This window comes from Salvelinus fontinalis, chromosome 4 (genome assembly GCF_029448725.1).
Source record: "Salvelinus fontinalis isolate EN_2023a chromosome 4, ASM2944872v1, whole genome shotgun sequence".
In the NCBI taxonomy this organism is placed as follows: Eukaryota; Metazoa; Chordata; class Actinopteri; order Salmoniformes; family Salmonidae; genus Salvelinus; species Salvelinus fontinalis.
The window spans coordinates 79,119,549-79,141,419 of record NC_074668.1 but is presented as its reverse complement, the minus strand read 5'-3'; the positions used below and the strand labels follow the sequence as shown (position 1 = coordinate 79,141,419).

At 44.7% G+C, this 21,871-nt stretch overlaps 1 protein-coding gene across 3 annotated transcripts in view; it reads right to left on the bottom strand.

Moving 5' to 3' along the window:
- Positions 1-17,043: 17,043 nt before the first annotated feature.
- Positions 17,044-21,871, bottom strand: part of LOC129854474 (alpha-ketoglutarate-dependent dioxygenase FTO-like) — a 180,939-nt gene continuing 176,111 nt past the window's right edge. For all 3 annotated transcript variants that reach the window (XM_055921550.1, XM_055921552.1, XM_055921553.1), the window contains 2 exons: positions 20,510-20,650; positions 17,044-19,882 (listed from right to left, as the gene is read on the bottom strand). In XM_055921550.1, the coding sequence (XP_055777525.1) occupies positions 19,876-19,882; positions 20,510-20,650 (148 nt within the window). In that variant the 3' untranslated portion in view covers positions 17,044-19,875. The remainder of the gene's footprint in view (positions 19,883-20,509; positions 20,651-21,871) is intronic.

The window sequence follows — 21,871 nt, the reverse complement described above, 5'->3', positions numbered from 1 at the left end:
TCTTTGCTAACTAAATAATCACAGAAATATATAAGCAAACACAGTAGATACGGTTACAAGGAAATGATAGGGGAGGTTCTCTAGTGGGCTAAGCCGATATGACGGCTTGGTGGACAACGGGAATTTGGTGTGGACTGAGAAAGACAAAAGGAGTCACTACACAGTTGATAATTATATTAATTGAAATGCTAATCCTTTGCACATGAACGCTCACTCATTCGGGAATAATTGCAATATATATATATATTTACGCCCAGTGTGTCGTCGTGATCTCTGTTGGAATCGTCAGTCCTTCTGTTGGAGAGTCAGCTCATCATCGTCTCTCTCTCTGCTTCCCTGAAGATCAACGTCTTTCGTGGTTAGAATGGATACTTCAGAGTACCATTCAGAAATGTTCTCAGAGTAGATGTTTTGGCGGTTGTCAGTCTTCGCATCCCAGGTTGACATAATTTCTAGCTGCAGACTAGTAATTATTATCTAAGATTTGCTCTTATTCTGTAGAGATCGATAGTTTCAGAGTTGAACCATTTCCAGCCGCGTAGCCAATGCTCTACATGGTATGGTTAGGAATTCAATAACTATTTGCAATCACAGCTCACGCTGTGGGTTTTCTTAGTCTGGAGAGGATTTCCTCAGGAGTGTTTTTTATTCGTAACAATAAAAAAGGCGGGTCTATGACGTCAGATCATGTCTGTGCTCACGGGGCGGGCCAGTGACTTAGTTAAACTTGAAAGGGAATACAATTACTTCACATTAAAGGTTTAACATTAGATTACATCATTTCCCAATAGTTTCATCTTTACTCATTCATTTTATACAATAATTAGATGCAAACCTCATAATTAAGAAATGTACACATTCAGAGATATAGTTATGTGTGTTTCCTGTCCTCTCTGAGGTCACCAAATGAAACACAGTCGTCATACCCGTCCCTTAAGTGTCCACGGACCATTCCCACCTTCTCACAAGTGGATTTAGGAGTTTTAGGAGAGAGAGAGAGAGTGATGCCAAGACCTATACCCAGAAAGGGCCACGTCATGACAGGTGCCTTCCTGTCCCTGTGTCCCGCCCCTAGCCCTGTCCTGGCCTGGTGATAAGGTGCCTTCTTATTATTTCTCCATGAGGTTGGGTTGTTGATGTAGGGAATGTTGTTTGTTCTCTTCTGCTGGCATGGGACCTCCTTGGGATATACGCAAAGATACATAAGCAGACAGACAAGCATGTAAGTGCACGATCACACACACACACTATCACACACACTATACTCCATACTCCATACTCTGTCATTCTGATCCATTCTGGATCATACTGATGGGCTCATTCGGAATGGCCTCCTTGGTACACAGTGTGCACACAGCCTCCGCCATCAGATATTTTCTGACCCCCTAGGGGAGAGTTCACTCAGCATCCCCATTGAACCCCAATAACCATTAAATGTGTGTGTGTGTTTGTCTCACTCCTGTCTCAGCCTTTTCTCCAGCTCCATCTCTGTCAGGGACAGGTGTACACTAAGCCACTCAGAAAACACACATAGAGACACAGCATCCATCTTACCACAGCAGCTTTTAACACATTTAAAAACAGCATTTCCAAGATAGCTCAGCCACATGTCCAAAAACAACAGAAACCGTTACTAAATTATAACCCTGGATGGATGGAGCTGGGAAACTTCCAGACGAATCAGGGCAGAAAGAAAGGAGAAAGAAATCCGCGAAATTGAAATCAATAATTTCATTAAATGCAAACCCTATTCTCCTCCTGCCTCTCTCCTCCAGCGGCTCTACTTCCCCTCAAACAACAACAACACAAGGAAACAGCAGTGAAACAAAAGTTGACCTTTGTCCAGTGGCCAACCATTCCAGTTATTTCTTCCTTATCAAGCTGCTGATCAGAAGAGGCACCTACACTGATAATGCCCAGGATAATAGCAAGACCAGGCAGGAGCTAACGACAGAGAGACAGGCCAGAGAAAGAAAAATGTGTTTTGGCTGTCTTCTTTTTCTCTCCTCGTGCACACACGCACATGCACGCGCACGCGCACACACACACAGTATGTGATATATGGAGGGCCCTTAGGAAAGTTTTATGAGGGTTGTTGTTCTGGTGCTGGTTGTTTGTGCCTCTAATTCAAGGTATCCCATCAATAAGTGAGGGAACATCTTGTGTGTGTATGGTTTGGTAGTCTGACATTTAACAAGCCCTGAGACTATCTGCTGCAAACAGAGGTAACACATACTGATTTCTGTGTGTGTGCACTGACCAACTGCCAACACAAAACTAATGATGTCATAGAATTACACATGTACATACACATGTACGATACATGTGAACAGCCTAACGTGTGAAGGACTCCAGAGACCATATTATAGCCTATGTCTGGTACTGTAGCTAAAGGCTGCCCAACCAGAAGTGAGTGAAACCCTCAGTGCTGTCTTCTTGTATCAGTAATCTCCAGAGGCCTCAGGAGAAAGATCACCTCTGCTGTTGTCTTCCTCCATCTGAAACAGGCCCATTATCCAAGCCTTAGTATCCGCAGGCCTGCAGCCTCTTAGTACCTCAATATCAGCAGACTTGGTTGCCTGCAGCCTTTGTCACTACCACTACCTCCTCTGATTTACGGCTTCCATTGCTCAGGGGTGTTAGCACTCTCAACAGCCTCATCCCCAACCTCCACAGCCACGTCACCAACCTCCACCACCCCATCCCCGAGGCACAGATTGACCGCGACCCCAGGTGAATTCCCCTCACCATAGGTGGCTAAATTCTCTCCTTGGTCAACTCTATCATCCTCAGGGATCCTTCTGTCACCTGCAGATTAGTCTGCTACGCTAGCATAGGCCTAGACCATATCTACACTCATACAAATGAATCAGGACTTCTTCAATTCCTATTCCTACTAAAGCCTTATTACTATCATTCTTATCCCAATCTCAATGCAGCGAGAAAATGTATTTCTATAGCTAATCATAATGGGAACAATTCTGTGTCTGCATGTTATTTCTTCCTTTCTCTTCTTTCATTTTATACTTTTCTCGTCTCTTTTTTTTGTTGGAAGAGAGGAACTGGCGGCGGTCCGTCCGGAAGCTCAGAGGTCATTGTCCCAGGGGGTCTCTGGGAATGCAAACACACTACCATTGCTGGCAGGCTGCTCCACTTGCTCTCTCTCTCTCTCTCTCTCTCTCTCTCTCTCTCTCTCTCTCTCTCTCTCTCTCTCTCTCTCTCTCTCTCTCTCTCTCTCTCTCTCTCTCTCTCTCTCTCTCTCTTTCTCTCCCTTGCTCTCTCCCGCTCGCAGAGTTCAGACAGAAGCCAAAACATTTGTTACGGACTCATTTGGTTTCCTGGTACAGAGGAGTGTCTGGAGAAATGTCCAGTGCTGAAAAGCTAATGTGAGAACATGAGTAGAAACATTCACTCAGTCAAAGGAAACATTCAAGTCTTTTCCTCAATAACAGAAATAAGAAATATGTTTTAACTTCTGGGGAATTGGAGGGAAAGATATATAAGACAATAATGTTAGAATGATGTGAGGTAAAACATATCAGGCCCTTGTTTATCCCATGATACTAAAATGTTAAGTTCAATTATTGTTTTCCAGCCATGTGGACAGTACGGATGAGCTTTATATTACACATGCACGCACGCACGCACACACACACACACACACACAAACACACACACACACACACACACACAGAGCTGGCCGTTGACCATTTATTTATGAAGTCTAAGCTCAGTGCCAGCAAGGTAACCACTCTGAAACAACTTAAAATGCTTAACTCTACACTGAATATTTCATCCCCCAACTTTATCTCTTTGAGTCCCTTTCAAGACCAAAAGACAGGGATGGAGGAAGGGAGGGAGGGATAGGAAAGACACTGCAGGTGTGGGGCTGGGAAATAAAGAGGGAGAGAAAAGGAGGGAGAGAGGGAGAGAAAGAGAGGGTGCAGCTCACAGGCCTCCTCAAGGTCAGAGCAGGGAGGAAGGAGAAGGTTAGTATTCACTCTTCACTCTCTGTCTCCCTCCCACCCCCCTCTCTCACCACCCTCTCTCACCACCCTCTCTCACCCCCCTCTCCCACCCCCCTCTCCCTCTCCCAGCACAAGCCTCTGAACTTCTTTCTTTCATGTGAGGAAAAAAAAGCTTGGGAAAAAAAGGTCTCGGAAAGCAAAACGTTGTTGGGCACAGATTTGACAACATGCAGGGAATCGTTACTTCCTTGAAAGAACTGTTAAGAACTCCACAGTATAGAGAGAAACCCCAACACCCCACCCCCTTCCACATCCCTATGAATGTGGGAATGCCTAATATATGATGGGCATCTCTTTCCTTCCCTCCCTGCCCCCCCCTCTCTCATTTTGATCTGTTTATCCCTGTTCTGTGTCTATCTGAGAGAAGAGAGGAGAAGAGGAGAGAAGAGAGGATAAGAGAAGAGGGGAGGGGAGAAGAGGAGTGGCAGGCAGGTGGCAGTGAGCTGCTGAGGTATTGAGGGATATTAAATATTTACCAAAGCAGTAATGATTCCCTAGACAGAGGAAGAAGAGGAGGAGTAGGGAAAGAAGAAGAGAGGAGAGTGAGAGCTGCCCATCTTCTCTGTGAGGAAGGAATGAAGATGATTAAAGTCGATCCCAGTCTTAAGCACTTTCCCTGTTCTCTGAAGAATAATACAGTCAATCACATGTTATGGCCAATAATATTTCAAAATCTCAAAAGTCCAGATGGCATCTGATTTTCAGTGATGGTAAATTGTGACAAGTTATGGGGACATGAAAGTTTCAAACAAATACTTGAAAAATGTTAGACACACACACACACACACACACACACACACACACACACACACACACACACACACACACACACACACACACACACACACACACACACACACACACACACACACACACACACACACACACACACACAGCAAACAGGGTGTAATATAATAATCCTCTGTGTTTGAGGAGACTTCAAGGATAGGGAGGCCACCCCATGCCGAGGCATTTAATGTGTGTGTGTTTGTGTGTATCCCACTGTTTGCCTTTGAGCAGACAGGGCTGTGCTACACTCTTAGGACAGTGTGATCCGGACGTGAATAAAAGGCCTATTAGGGAGGGAGACAGAGGAGAGGAAGGAAGCTTTACTACCATGCTGCTGTTCTGTTTTCACAACCCTCACACAACTACCAGGAGACTGGGGCTAACAAAACAACAGAGGACTGGTCCCTCCCTGGGTTGAGGAAGGTATCTCAGTCAGACCTCTCTGGTAGGGCTGGCAGGGGGTAGTTGTAGGATGTGTCCACTGTGAGAGCCCAGCATACATGTGGACCAAGGGTGGGGCAAACAACCATGAGCCTATAGAGTCTTAGTATGCTTAACTTCTCTGCGCTACGGATCCCTTTAGCGGGATCATTTTCCTAAACAACCGCTGAATTGCAGGGCGCAAAATATTACTAACAATATTTATAATCATGCAATCACAAGTGAAATATACCAAAACACAGTTTAGCTTGTTGTTAATCCAACTATCGTGTCAGATTTTGAAAATATGTTTTGCAGCGAAAGCAATCTCAGCTTTTGTGAGTGTATCAATCAATGCTACAAAAGCTAGCCCCAAATTAGCATGGTCACGAAAGTCAGCAAAGCAATAAAATTAATCGCTTACCTTGAATAATCTTCAGATGTTTGCACTCACGAGACTCCCAGTTACACAATAAATGTTATTTTTGTTCGATAAATATTACTTTTATAACAAAAAAACGCCATTTGTGTTGCGCGTTATGTTCAGAAAATTACAGCCTCGTTCCGGTCCTGAAAGGCAGAAGAAAATTCCCAAACGTATCAGATTCAAAAATAGGACTAAAAATATTTATAATCATGCAATCACAAGTGAAATATACCAAAACACAGCTTAGCTTGTTTTTAATCCAATTATCGTGTCAGATTTTGAAAATATGTTTTGCAGCGAAAGCAATCTAAGCTTTTGTGAGTGTATCAATCAATGCTACAACAGCGAGCACCAAATTAGCATGGTCACGAAAGTCAGCAAAGCAATAAAATTAATCGCGTACCTTGAATAATCTTCGGATGTTTGCACTCACGAGACTCCCAGTTACACAATAAATGTTATTTTTGTTCGATAAATATTACTTTTATAACAAAAAAACGCCATTTGTGTTGCGCGTTATGTTCAGAAAATTACAGCCTCGTTCCGGTCCTGAAATGCAGAAGAAAATTCCCAAACATATCAGATTCAAAAATATGACTAAAAATATTTATAATCATGCAATCACAAGTGAAATATACCAAAACACAGCTTAGCTTGTTGTTAATCCACCTATCGTGTCAGATTTTGAAAATATGCTTTGCAGCGAAAGCAATCCAAGCTTTTGTGAGTGTATCAATCAATGCTACAACAGCTAGCCCCAAATTAGCATGGTCACGAAAGTCAAAAAAGCAATAAAATTAATCGCTTACCTTTGATAATCTTCGGATGTTTGCACTCACGAGACTCCCAGTTACACAACAAATGTTATTTTTGTTCGATAAATATTACTTTTATAACAAAAAAACGCCAATTGGGTTGCGCGTTATGTTCAGAAAACCAAGGCCTTGTTCCGTTCGACTAAAATTCCAAAAAGTATCCGTAATGTTCGTAGAAACATGTCAAATGTTTTTTATAATCCATCCTCAGGTTGTTTTTAACAAACATAATCGATAATATTTAAACCGGACCGTAACCTATTCAATAAAAGAGAGAAAGAAAATGGAGAGCTACCCCTCTTGTGCGCAGGAACTAATCAGAGGACACCTGATTAGTTTAGAAAAGTCTCGCTCATTTTTCAAAATATAAGCCTGAAACTATGTCTAACGCCTGGTCACAGCCTGAGGAAGCCATTGGAAAAGGAATCTGGTTGATACCCCTTTAAATGGAAGAAAGACGGGCCAGGAAACAGATAAAAAATATAAAAAATCACGTCCGGGTTAGATTTTCTCAGGTTTTCGCCTGCAGAATTAGTTTTGTTATACTCACAGACAATATTTTGACAGTTTTGGAAACTTTGGAGTGTTTTCTATCCTAATCTGTAAATTATATGCATATTCTACGATCTGGACCTGAGAAATAGTCCGTTTACATTGGGAACGTTATTTAAAAATTAAAAATAAAAATCTGACCCCTAGCGTCAAGAGGTTAACACACACCTTGACTTAAACCTCCACATTATATTTGACCTCCACAGACTCCGTATGGGAGGCATAGAGGTGGGCCAAAACCAAACAGCAAGGGTATGATAAACACATACTGACCTACACCAATCAGAATAGGAGCAAGGGTCAGCCCCTACGGCCAGAAGTTACACTTCCTGATCAGCAGGCCTGACACACTGGACATCTGACCTTCGACCCCAAATCTCACCTGGGTCCCAGAGTCCCTGCTCTCCTACTCTTTGGGGTCAGGGCTGTTTCCAGTGTCAGAGGTCAGAGATGACACAGCACTCCTGTGTTTGTCTGGGGGTGTGGAGCGAGGCAAGTGCCGTACATCAGCGGAATCTTGTCCCACAGGAAGTCAATTGTGCATGTGTGTGTGTGTGTGTGTATGTGTGCGTGCGTGTGTGCATGTGTGCGTGCGTGCGTGTGGCCTGTGGTGTGGTGTGGTGTGGGTTATGTGGTCTTGTTTTTTCAAGACAGAGATTTTTTTATTTTCTTCACAGACATAGATTTTTCTTCCTTCACATGCATCATCAATATTAATATGAACATTCATTTTGGCCTATGTAGATACTGCTACACTGGAATGGAGGGGGGACAAAAAAGATTGAGCGGCTTTTAAAATAAATGCATCAAGGAGGCCATACCAAACGAGCCCATCAGTATGATCCATAATGGATCAGAATGACAGAGTATGGAGTCTGTGCTGCTCCTGGTGTGTGTGTGTGTGTGTGTGTGTGTGTGTGTGTGTGTGTGTGTGTGTGTGTGTGTGTGTGTGTGTGTGTGTGTGTGTGTGTGTGTGTGTGTGTGTGTGTGTGTGTGTGTGTGTGTGTGTGTGTGTGTGTGTGTGTGTGCGTGTGTGCGTGTGTGCGTGCGTGTATGTGTTTGTGTGTGTGTGTGTGTGTGCATGTGTGTGTGTGCGGTTGCATGCCTGCTGACAAATGACCAGACACAACCAACCTTTACAGCTGACCTACACAAAAAAAAAACGGAAAAAATCCATGCAGCCAAAGTAAAAGCGCCTCTCGTCTGATGAGTGATGTTAAACAACAACTGGACTACCAGGCAATTAACATGATTAGAGTGCAGTGCATTATAGACTTTAGTGTTCCCCTTCCCTCCCTCTCCACCTACTCCAGTCTGTACGCACGCACGCACGCACGCACACACACACACACACACACACACACACACACACACACACACACACTCCTCCACCGGCCCAGTGCTCATTATCATACATGCTTTAACAGGCCGGCGAGGCTGCTGGGCCCTGTCAATGCTCTCCACTTTATTTATTAGTAAACAGAAACAGATGGGGAGGGGGAGGTGGTATTGACTAACCAAAGCCTTTTAAACAGGAATCAATGACAGGGGTGGAGCACTGAGACAGGGGCATTAACTCTGTAATATGGGGTTATGAAATGACTGGGTTGTTTAACCACTAGTGGGCTGTGTGGCTCAGTGAAGTAGTGACTGGATAGGAGGCTAACATGACTATTGGCTACATGACTCCTGACTTTTGTTTTGACTTCATGGGGGAGTGCGGGGGGAGGCAGCGACACACGAGCCAGCAGTCGCTGACAACAGATTTATAAGTGGAGGCATTGCAGGATTGATCCCATTGATTAGCGGTGCAGGCGAGTTAGCGGTTCTATTTTAGTGGCAGAAAAGCATTATCAGGGGCTTATGGGGCTGTTGTTGGAGGGAGGTTTGATCGGGAGCGTGTCGTGGCGGTCGTGTGCTGGTGACAGGGTTGGGTCCTGTACTGTGGACAGCCCCCCTGTGGACTGACACACCACACCTCTCTATACTTCAACAGTCTCTAGCTGTGAGTGAAGGGGGGAGACGCTTTGTAACTGTGTGTCGTTACTGTGCCTGATACATCATCCAGGACATAGGACTTCCAGGAAGAGTAGGGTCTACATATCAACAAGATATACTGTCCCATCTCATATCACTACTGATGATTTACAGCATTACATCACTGAGGGGCCAGGAGAGCAGACAGAGTAAACAGATACATATTAGTAGTAGATACAGAGTGATACATGAATGTAGGAGGCACAGAGAGAGGTGAAAAGTGGGTAGAGATAGAGAGAGAGCAAAAGAGAGAGAGAAACATAGGGGGAGAGAAAAAGAGAGAGGGAGAGAGAAAGAGAGAAAGAGAGAGAGACATAGGGGGAGAGAAAAAGAGAGAAAGATAGAAAGATAGAGACCTAAGTAGAAGACAGACAGAGAAAGACATACAGTACAGTCAAAAGTTTGGACACACCTACTCCGTCAAGGGGTTTTTCTTTACATTGTAGAATAATAGTGAAGACATCAAACGTATGAAATAACAGATATGGAATCATGTACTAACCAAAAAAATGTTAAACAAATTTTATATTTGAGATTCTTCAAAGTAGCCACTCTTTGCCTTGATGACAGCTTTGCATACTCTTGGCATTCTCTCAACCAGCTTCATGAGGTAGTCACCTGGAATGCATTTCAATTAACAGGTGTGCCTTGTTAAAAGTTAATTTGTGGAATTCTTTTCCTTCTTAACCTCTCTAGGGTACGTGAGACGTTAGCGTCCCACCTCTTCAACAGCCAGTGAAACTGCAGGGCGCCAAATTCAAATACAGATATACTCATTATAAAAATTCAGAAAACAAAACATATTTTACATAGGTTTAAAGATGAACTTCTTGTGAATCCAACCACGGTGTCAGATTTAAAAAATGCTTTACGGCGAAAGCATACCTTACAATTATTTGAGAACATAGCCCAGCAGACAAATCATTACAAACAGTAACCAGCCAAGTAGAAGAGTTACACAAGTCAGAAATAGAGATAAAATGAATCCCTTACCATTGATGATCTTCATATGGTTGCACTCAGAAGACATTCATTTACTCAATAGATTTTCCTTTTGTTCAATAAAGTCTCTTTATATCCAAAAACCTCAGTTTTGTTTGCGCGTTTTCTTCAGTAATCCACAGGCTCAAACACAGTCACAACAGGCAGACAAAATAAATCAAAATGGTGTCCGTAAAGTTCATAGAAACATGTTAAACGATGTTTATATTCAATCTTCAGGTTGTTTTTAGCCTAAATAATCGATAATATTTCAACCGGACAATAACGTCGTCAATATAAAAGGTAAACATGAAAGGCACTCTCTCGGTCGCGCGCATGAAAAAGCTCTGTGACACTTTAGGGACTACTCATTCAGACTGCTCTTACTCCCTCATTTTTCAGAATACAAGCCTGAAACAATTTCTAAAGACTGTTGACATCTAGTGGAAGGCATAGAAACTGCAATTTGAGTCCTAAGTTAATGGATACTGTAATGGCATTAAATAGAAAACTACAAAACCAAAAAAATACGACTTCCTGAATCGATTTTTCTCAGGTTTTCGCCTGCCAAATCAGTTATGTTATACCCACAGACACTATTTTTGGAACAGTTTTGGAAACTTTAGAGTGTTTTCTATCCAAATCTACCAGTTATATGCATATCATATCTTCTGGGCCCGAGAAGCAGGCAGTTTAATTTGGGCATGCTTTTCATCCAAAATAAAAATTCATCCAAAGTAAAAACCATCAATGATGAAACTGGCTCTCATGAGGACCGCCACAGGAAAGGAAGTCCCAGAGTTACCTCAGCTGCAGAGGATAAGTTCATTATAGTTACCAGCCTCAGATTGCAGCCCAAATAAATGCTTCACAGAGTTCAAGTAACATACACATCTCAACATCAACTGTTTAGAGGAGACTGCATGAATCAGGCCTTCATGATCGAATTGCTGCAAAGAAACCACTACTAAAGGACACCAATAAGAAGAAGAGACTTGTTTGGGCCACGAAACACAAGCAATGGACATTAGACAGGTGGAAATCTGTCCTTTGGTCTGATGAATCCAAATTTGAGATTTTTGGTTCCAACTGCCGTGTCTTTGTGAGATGCAGAGTAGGTGAACAGATGATCTCTGCATGTGTGATTCCCACCGTGAATAATTGAGGAAGATGTGTGATGGTGTGGGGGGGCTTTTCTGGTGACACTGTCAGTGATTTATTTAGAATTCAAGGCGCATTTAACCAGCATGGCTACCATAGCATTCTGCAGCGATACGCCATCCCATCTGGTTTGCGCTTAGTGGGACTATCATTTGTTTTTTTGACAGGACAATGACCCAATACACCTCCAGGCTGTGTAAGGGCTATTTGACCAAGAAGGAGAGTGATGGAGTGCTGCATCAGATGACCTGGCCTCCACAATCACCCGACCTCAACCTAATTGAGATGGTTTGGGATGAGTTGGACCACAGAGTGAAGGAAAAGCAGCTAACAAGTGCTCAGCATATGTGGGAACTCCTTCAAGACTGTTGGAAAAACGTTGCAGGTGTAGCTGTTTGAGAGAATGCCAAGAGTGTGCAAAGCTGTCATCAAGCAAAAGGTGGCTACTTTGAAGAATCTCAATGTAAAATATATTTAGAATTGTTTAATACTTTTTTGGTTACGACATGACTCCATTTGTGTTATTTCATAGTTTTGATGTCTTCACTATTATTCTACAATGTAGAAAGTAGTAAAAATAAAGAAAAACCCTTGAATGAGTAGGTGTGTCCAAAATTTGACCGGTAGTGTATGTGTGCAGTAGGATCATTGCTTGTCTCCAGGAGGATCATGTGTCTCCAGGAGGATCATTGTGTGTCTCCAGGAGGTTAATTGTGTGTCTGCAGGAGGCTCATTGTGTGTCTTTCCAGGAGGATCATTGTGTGTGTCTCTCCAGGAGGCTCATTGTGTGTGTCTCTCTCCAGGAGGATCATTGTGTGTGTCTCTCCAGGATGATCATTGTGTGTCTCTCCAGGAGGTTCATTGTGTGTGTGTCTCCAGGAGTATTGTGTGTATCCAGGAGGATCATTGTGTGTGTCTCAAGGAGGATCATTGTGTGTGTCTCTCCAGGAGGATCATTGTGTGCACACTCACTCACACTCACACTCACAGTGTGCACACATGCACACTCACATACACATACAACCCCCTACTGCCCAGCACAGGGACTGAGCCTCAGTGTGCCCAGGCCTTAAACCACCCCTTGGAAGGCAATTAAGAGTTTAACCTGGATGCAGCTTGGAGAATCCAGAGAGAGACTCCTCAGTCTCCAGTCAAATAGAGCAGGACACAGCAGAAAGAGATAGTTGCAGGAGAGGTGGAGAGGTTGTGGAGAGAGGAAGAAAGAGAGGGGAAGAGAGACGGACACAGAGAGAGAGAAAAGGAGAGAGACAAAGAGAGATGGAGAGGGTGTGGAGAAAGGAAGAAAGAGAGAGAGAGGGAGAGGGAGAGAGATGGAGAGATGGACACGAGAGAGAGAAAAGGAGAGAGAGACAGAGAGAGAGAGAGAGAGAGATGGAGCGATATTCGTCAGAGAAAGAGAGCAAAATCAACAAAGATGGGACAAGAGCCAGAAGAAGAGGTTGAGCGAGGGAGCGGGTAGAGAGAGATAGAGATAGGTAGAGAGAGATAGCGATAGGTAGAGAGAGATAGCGATAAGTAGAGAGAGATAGAGATAGGTAGAGAGAGATAGAGATAGGTAGAGAGAGATAGATAGAGAGAGATAGAGATAGGTAGAGAGAGAGCAGCAGTGCTAGGCTAAGCTCAGTGCAGTCAAAGTACACAGCATTGCCTGGCTGAGAGAAAGGTCATCCCCTCATCCTCTCCAAGGACTTCCTAAAATAAAGTCTCCTATCCTGCACTTTCCAGAGCAAACAACCTCCTCAGTTCTTTATTAACTAAATATGAGCCACTCTGACCGGGGGACAAAAATTCAATATTTTCCCCACAAAATATTTAAACCAAGCAAATAAACAGATAAATAAATAGACCTCCCCTGCCGACGGAGGAGGACGGCCAGGACTCTGGATGTAATTTGACGGCCCAGTTATTTGAAGGGCCAGAGCCCACAGCTACTCATTTGAGGACCTGTCAATCAAAGCAAGAGCGAAACGCGATGCCGGTGTTGTCGCCATGGAGGTGTGTGTGGAAGGTGTGTGTGTGTGTTTCTGTGCGTGTGCGTGTTGTCACACACACATCCTTCTTCAAGGTTGGAGCAGATAAGGTGAGCGTCTCTCCTTATGAATACATCACACCATCCCCCATCCTCTCCTCCCTCTCTCCTCTCCTCTCATCCCCCTCTCTGGGCAACCTATCAAAACATCTTCATGCTGGCCTAATAGCCGGAGCTTTCATCGCGTTGTGTTCGCTGTCCAGGAGATGCATTAAACATGATGACCGTGAGAGAGAAGAGAGGTGCAGCGGCAGAGAGAGTGACTTGTCTGGGCTAATTCCACCCGGCTGATTACGTTTTAAAACGCCACGTCAGGTCCGTCCTCTCTGGGGAAACTCACAACGCTTTTAGCTTCTTTTCATCTCATCTAAAAAGGCTGTTTCTCTCTCTCTCTGGCCAGCCGGTCAGGCAGGCATGGAGGAAGAGGCCAGTGGCATCAAACAGGCATATTAGATGATATTTTTGTTCAGTGTAGATGATGACTCAATTATGCCTGGCTTCTCATTGCTGTGCTATCTTGGCATAAGTAAATAGAGCCATTCTAATCCCACTAATATGGATGGCAGAGCGCTAACTAGACTAACACCGCTAACTAAGCTAACACAGCTAACTAGGCTAACACCGCTAACACCGCTAACTAGGCTAACACCGCTAACTAGGTTAACGCCGCTAACTAGGTTAACGCCGCTAAGGAAGTGATACAGAAATAAGCACAAATGTTACAAACCAACTCAGGGGAACTGGGCTCAAAAATGAGCTGTGAATCTGAATGAGAGAGGAGAGGGAAGTAGTGGAGGTTTCTCTGGCCCTCAGACAGGCAGAGCCAAGAGGAAAAGCTTGTCAAGCTGAAGACTAAGAGTGGTGACCAGAGTGATGGAAAGGGTAATGTTTTGGAGCAGCAGGCCTCTGGAGCTAAGGGCTGGTCCAGGGCTGGACATGTCCACTGAAGACCCAGCCGGGGAGTTAAGGAAAAAGTGGGTCAGAGGACTTCAGAGCCACTAGTGAAGATCAAGGCTGGAGAGAGAGAGAGAGAGAGAGAGAGAGAGAGAGAGAGGGGCCCTGTAGGACAGACAGGCTGGTGACCAGAGCCAGGCTACAGCAGTGTCCCACAAACATCATATATGCTACTGTTGATCTGCTTTCGCACACACGCACGCACACACGCACGCACACACCTTGCCCTCTGGAACTCATTAACGCCATTAAGCTCTTGCGATCAACATCAACAACGCTTAACTTAGACTCCCACAAACAGTGCTACCACATTCATCCTAATACTTACTGAACTGAGTGCTTGTGAAACTGTTAGAAGCCATACAGACCCACACACAGACGATGTGATGTCTAGGGGATGGTTTGTTTTACTTTGAAAAGAGCCTTTGGAATTCAGCAACCCATCTGACCCTGTTGGGCCTTGCAAGGCTGGTAACACTGCTGGGGGTGGAAGAGAGACGTGTGTGTGTGTGTACGTACAGGGGGCCTATCTGCTAATGAGGTGATAGACAGAGCTTATGGTTTTGACTGGCCCTCTCATTCCGTTAGGTGAGAAACAGGACCTGTATTATGTGCTGATCATGTGGAGGCTCGAGGCCTGTTTCTCTACCTGCCTCAGTAGTCTAATGCTTCTGGGCCTAGCATGGGAGCATGGAGGGCTGCTCTGGGGAGCTATTGTCACAGACTATAACCCACTCATCAGTCAAGTCAGGAGAGGAGAGGAGAGGGGGAATGAGAGAGTGAATGGATAAGGCAGACGATGAAGAACAAACAAAAGTCAGTGAAGATGTTGAAATATCTTCTCCATGAGGAATTAGGATTGATGGAGATGAAAACCAAGCATGTGCTGTTTTGTACATGAACATACTGGTGAAGAGAGATCATTTATTGCATTGGAAATCACTGCAATTTAGCATGACAAATTTACCACTGCAATTTTTAAGGCCATGATATTGGTATAAATAAAACATTACATTTTACAGTGTGCCATCAATTAGTTAGAATAGGTCAATAAGTCAATGTTGTGTCGTTGTGTTGACCGGCGCTGGTCTCTGTCATTGATAAATGATAATGGGCCAGCCCACTGCTGACAGAGACCTCTGAGTAGTGATACCATCTACCCCTGACTGCTCCTACTATTACTACTGCCTAGGGCCACCAACCAGCACGCACACACACTCACTTCCAAACACCTCTTTCACCCAATCCCTGGCCACACACACACACGTGAAAGGGATATGACCCCAAACCGATACCTTCCACAACACACACCTGGTTATTTTGTCTTCCCTGCCACCTATTGTTGGTTTAATTGAGGCTGGGTTGGTCTGTTGCCTGCTGACCTGGCCAGAACAATGCATACCTGTGCCTCCCCTCTAGCACAATGTAATTGTCTCTTCAAGTGGGGCCTTTTCCCAGCAGCCCCGGGGCCCGGCCAGGCAGGGGGACAGTATATACCCAGCTAGGCCCATCCATCACTCAGTCACTCAGCCACTACAGGAAGTAGTTAACATGGCCGACCTATGGGGCTGTTGGACAGGGGAAAACACACAGAACAATGGCCATACTTCATCATCATCTAACTCCACGTACATCAATCAATCAGTCGCCTGTGTTTGCTCAACTAATTCAGCCGGTTCACTCTTGGATCAGGGAGGGAGGGGGTGAGAGAGAGAGAGAGGATGATTATGTTAGTCTTTTGTTCTTCTACATAGAGTCATTGTTAGATCCCACTGAGGTGGTAGGTATCACTATACATGGGTAGTTACCTCAATACTATATTACATGGAGCTAGATGTATCTAGGCCAGGGTTAAGGGTTGAGAGTGTGCATGGCCTTAGGTAGTTGGGTAGAGCCGGGTATAACAGTGAGGCAGGTCTCCATGGTTGTAACTTAGCTACAGTAGACTTTCCTCAGCTTGGCTGGGCTTGTGACTTCAACTGACTGTGTAAACCCAGCAGGCCCTTCCTGGCAGGAGAGGCCTATAAACCTGCATAGGGGTGTATTATTATTTTATTAGTAATTATTCAGTTAAAAAGTCATTTCTACACACCGGTAGTGTGAAACAGCAGCCCTTACATTTAGCTATAGACACACCCAGTTCCAATTATAACTACCCTTCAAAATATGAACTTTAATTGACTGTGATCATGACTAAATGAAATAAATACACAGAAGAAATACTCTTCTCGTTTAATGTCTAATACACAGTCACGTACAGTACATCATAGTAGAGAGAGCAAGCTAGAGTAAGACAGACAGAATGGCCCATCTATCTGTCTTACAGAGACATGGCTACGGCTGGGACGGCCTGGCAGAGTAAGTCGATGGACAGAGTGGCCTGAAACCCAGGGGTTAGTTGTGCTGCAGACATACTTGGGCTAATTTGTTTGCCAGTGAAATAGGCCAGTAAATAACAGGACTTTGTACAGATGGCTGCCAGGGCATCCCATCTATCTGGCAGGGAGAGAGAGAGGCCAGGTGGTGACAGGGCATGCAGGCCAGAGAACTGTAACTCACACTCACCTGACAAATGAGTCTCAATTCACTGCTCAAATACACTCCAGGAAAAGGTAAAACACACTTAGATAGCCTACTCACACAGCCTGGTAAATGAAATGTGTACATGTGTAAATGTGCATGAACGCACAAAAGCACAGGCACACACACAAATACACACACGGGCACACGCACGCAGACACACAGCAAGGCCAAAGTGGGATACAGTGTGATGATGAACATGATGCAGGAGCCTTGGACACAACAGAGAGCACCACAGAGAGCAGAGGGTTCATAAAACACTGTCTTGGTTTATTTACTGCCTTCCTAAAGCTTCAGACAGACAAGCTGAGCTGTGAAACAGAGAGCACATAGTTGTTTAACTCAACAATACAGCCAGTCTACAATCTCAACCTCAGTCAACATCCAAAAAGATTAAGCAAGAGAACAACAATTTGGCAACTGTTAACATTTGAAATTGGAAAAACCTCCAGAAATAAAATACAACTTTGAGAAGTGTATTTTTAACACTATATATCAGTTCTACTTCCTGTTGATATAGATAGATAAATAAATTGGTAACACTTCATTTGAACTAAACACCATGATCTCTATAACCCTTCATAAAAATGTCCTAACCATGTTATAAAGCTTCATACCACGAGTCATAACTTGTCAACACATGCCATAAAGCTTCAGTTATGACAATGACACAAGTTACGAAGAGTTATGACATGTTTACAACATTGTTATACAGGCATTATGGTGGCTAGTTCAAATAAAGCAGGGCTGCCCAACTGCAGCCCGCGGGTGCTTTTATTTGGCCCCCAAGTTTTCGAAGCAAAAAAATAATAAAATAACTATATTGTTTTATAATTCCCAAGTATTCCCACGCATAATAGAGAGACAAGTAATTGTGCACAAACGTAAGCAAGGTTTGTAATTATTATGTTTTAGTCAAATATTATATCTGTTTGGGCTTCTTGGGGTCAATTTGCAGTTAAAAATGATTTGTAATTCATCCTGCGGCTGAATCTAGTTGATGATCCCTGAAATAAAGTGTTACCAAGAAATAAAAAGAAGGCTGCTCTGCTTGGCTTTGACAACCATCCCATTTTCACCCATAGCTTCTCTTTCCTGGCTGGTTTTGTCAGAAGCCGTGGATCTGACTTTCTGGCCTGCAGCGATACAGGGAAAGTGGTGCTCTACACGCTTTAAGACTAATTAAAAGCCATTGAACAGCTGCAATTATGAAGAGAGAGTGGCAGTTGGGATGGGGATCCTTCTATCAGCCACACATTATAGTAGCTGTCTGCCTGGGCTGCCTTTCAGACCTACATAAACTGTCTGCCTGGGCTGCCTTTCAGTCCTACCTAAACTGTCTGTCAGGGCTGCATTTCAGTCCTACATAAACTGTCTGCCTGGGCTGCCTTTCAGCTCTATAGCAGCTGTCTGCCTGGGCTGCCTTTCAGTCCTATATAAACTGTCTGCCTGGGCTGCCTTTTAGTCCTACATAAACTGTCTGCCTGGGCTGCCTTTCAGTCCTACAGTAGCTGTCTGCCTGGGCTGCCTTTCAGTCCTACAGTAGCTGTCTGCCTGGGCTGCCTTTCAGTCCTACAGTAGCTGTCTGCCTGGGCTGCCTTTCAGCACTACAGTAGCTGTCTGCCTGGGCTGCCTTTCAGCACTACAGTAGCTGTCTGCCTGGGCTGCTTTTCAGTCCTACAGTAGCTGTCTGCCTGGGCTGCCTTTCAGTCCTACATAAACTGTCTGTCAGGGCTGCATTTCAGCCCTACAGTAGCTGTCTGTCAGGGCTGCCTTTCAGCACTACAGTAGCTGTCTGCCTGGGCTGCATTTCAGCCCTACAGTAGCTGTCTGTCAGGGCTGCCTTTCAGCCCTACAGTAGCCGTCTGCCTGGGCTGCCTTTCAGCCCTACAGTAGCCGTCTGCCAGGGCTGCCTTTCAGCCCTACAGTAGCCGTCTGCCTGGGCTGCCTTTCAGCCCTACAGTAGCCGTCTGCCTGGGCTGCCTTTCAGCCCTACAGAGCAGACTAGAGACAGACATGCAGACAGAGGCCTGCCTACTAGAACCTAGAGGTCTACTAGACTCTCATGTCCTTTCCTCTCTAGCATAGACATCTCCCAGCCCTGCTACAGGCCCTATCCCTATCATACTGCTTCACACATATACAATATCACATACTGTAAATACTGCAGTGACACACATTCAACCACACACACACACAAACATACATACTTCAGATAAACACTTTCAGTCACATCTTAGTAACACAAAGTCATGCCTTGTGAGATTCTGAACAAGAAAGTTGTGAAATACAGGAAGTGAATGGACATTAGGATACAACAGTATAATTAGAACAACACTGAATTAGAAACAGAAAGTATAAATGTACTACAAATATAGGATTTTAATTTGATCACCCTGTTGTTGCAGGACATTTCCTGCCCAGCAGGAAATGCAAACTTGTAGTGTATTCGAGGTTTAAAAGGATTTCTGATGTTTGTAATTTCCACTTGAAAATGTCAGACTTGATTTGCCCTAAGTAAAAATGTATCAACCCTTACAAAAATGTCCATTAATTATAATCCACCCAATAATTCACATTTCCTGTTACTGCAGGATAATTACGCTGCTGTGAGAAACTGGTCAAATTAAGATCCTACATCTGTATGACTATTTGTCATATCCATTCACAAAGCTGGTTAAATGTAGAAAAGAAACAGAACATTCATTGAAATAATACATTCCTACACATTCAGTTTAAATTCTGCAGGTTGTCCACATTACCATTGTGAGACTAGTTCCAATACCAGCTATAGCATGTTAGCAAAGCACTACTCAGGGTTCATCCTCATGTTGCAGCCATGTTGGGTCCATCCAAGCAAAGCTAGATGAGACTGGTTTGGGCGGGGTGGGGCGAGGTACAGGGTTGGGTGGGGTTCAGAGTGGGCTGGGGTGGGGAAGTGTACCCCCATTGGAGGACGTTGACACCATCAGGAGTTGGTAGGTCCTGTTCTCCTTCTCTGTCGTCTGTCCTCATGATAGAGGCTGTTCAGATGACGGGGTGACTCTCTCTCTCTTTCTCCTTCTCTTTGTGTCCCATCTGTCACATCCTGACAGGGGGAAAGAAAACACAAGCCCAGTCATTCCTCCATCCCTCTATTCACAGCCCATCCAGTCACTCACTCCGTCTGTATGACAACAAGTCATTGAGATGTCAGAGTGCAGGCAGGGCCGGGACCCGGCCACACACTGTAATTAACACACAGACTGAAGGAGCCAAAGTCTGCATTCCAAATGGCACCCTATTACCCTTATAGTGGGCTACTCTGGACCAGGGCCCATAGGTATCGGGTCAAAAGGAGCGAGCTACATGAGGAATAGGGTGCCATTTGGGAAACATCTAATGAGCCAAGCAGAGAGCCATGGTGGCTATGAAAAGGCCAGCGTACTGCAGAGTAATGTCTGCTGAGTTTAAATGCCAACAGGATGGGATAATTCAACTGTATTTATGACTAAGGAAGAGAACTGCTGACCAGAGAGCCAGCAGTTACAGAAAAGAGGGTGGTGGCAACACCACGTAGGTCTATGAAGGAGATGGTTAAGTATTGTTGTATGGTGACAGGACAATCAAGGAGCTACAGGGAGGTATGCAGACTCATATAAGTGAGTTATTTAAGTGTGTGTGTGTGTGTGTCTATCTGTGTGGCTGTTTCCGCTTATATGTGTCTGTGACCGACCTCCAGAGGAGTGACTCCACCCTGTTGATGATGTCAGCTAGGTCAAAGGGCAGAGGCATGCTGGGGTCGTCGTCGGCCCAAAACGGCCGGTCCACGGGGGCCTCTTCTGGGGGCAGGGTCTGGGCCAGGCTGGAATGGCACCTGGAGGGACAGATAAGGACAGGAAATAACAGGACAGGTCAGACACTCCTCTGGACATAAATCACCTCTTTTACAGACGCCACCATCATTACACATTGTTGCACAGAAGCAATGTAAATCAACAGTGGTGGTTCACTGTATCTGACTGATAGTGTATCTGACTGATAGTGAGTTTGAGCAGATCACACAATAACGGGAGGTAATTGTTGGGTGAGTGTGGAGTGTGTGTTTTCTGTAAACACACAGGGAGGACCAATGTGTGTTTGACCAGGAGGCAGTAGGCTCCTGTTTCCTCTCCTGTTCTCTTTATGACTCCCAATTAGACTGGTCCCTATTAGACCCTGCAGGGTGTAGAGCTGTTTGTGTGTGTGTGTGTGTGTGTGTGTGTGTGTGTGTGTGTGTGTGTGTGTGTGTGTGTGTGTGTGTGTGTGTGTGTGTGTGTGTGTGTGTGTGTGTGTGTGTGTGTGTGTGTGTGTGTGTGTGTGTGTGTGTGTGTGTGTGTGTGTGTGTGTGTGTGTGATCTGTTTGAGAGGTGAGAGTCAGGAATGTTTTGTATGCAGCCCTACATGGGTGTGTGATCTGTGTGTGTTGTAGTTTAAACCGTCAATATGATGACAAAGCAACAGTATCCTCAGTGATTAATGCTCCAGTCATTTCCACACCGCCAGATGGTTTCTCTGGAAAGCCCTCTCCTTTCATCCAGTCAGAACAAGAGAGACAGATAGAGAAACAACCCTCTGATGTAATTACATGGTGTTTCTGCACTACTCTACATTATATGATTCATGGATTATGACTTCTACTGTTTCCACCACCTAGTCTGTTGGATCAAAATGGATACCGAAGCATCACGGTATGAGACGTCTCAGTAGGAATCAGTATTGTATTTACACAGGTGACTTGGTGGCAGTCTGGACTGTCAATGTAAATATGTCTTCCATAGTGACAGATGAGGCTGACCCCTGACCTGGAAGTGAAGGAGGGGATGGGTGGGAGGGACCAGTGGTGGTGGGGGGTTGTGGTCACAGTGTGTGTGTGTGTGTGTGTGTGTGTCACAGTTACTCCTTACTTCACGATCTCCTCCTCCTCCTCCTCCTTCTGAAAAAGAAGCTGGTTGGTGTCTGACTCCCTCCCCCATCCCTAACCCCAGGCATCCTGCTTCCCCCTGCCTCCCCACCCCCCTACAGTCTCTAGGGTCCCTAACAGGTGTGTGTTATGGAT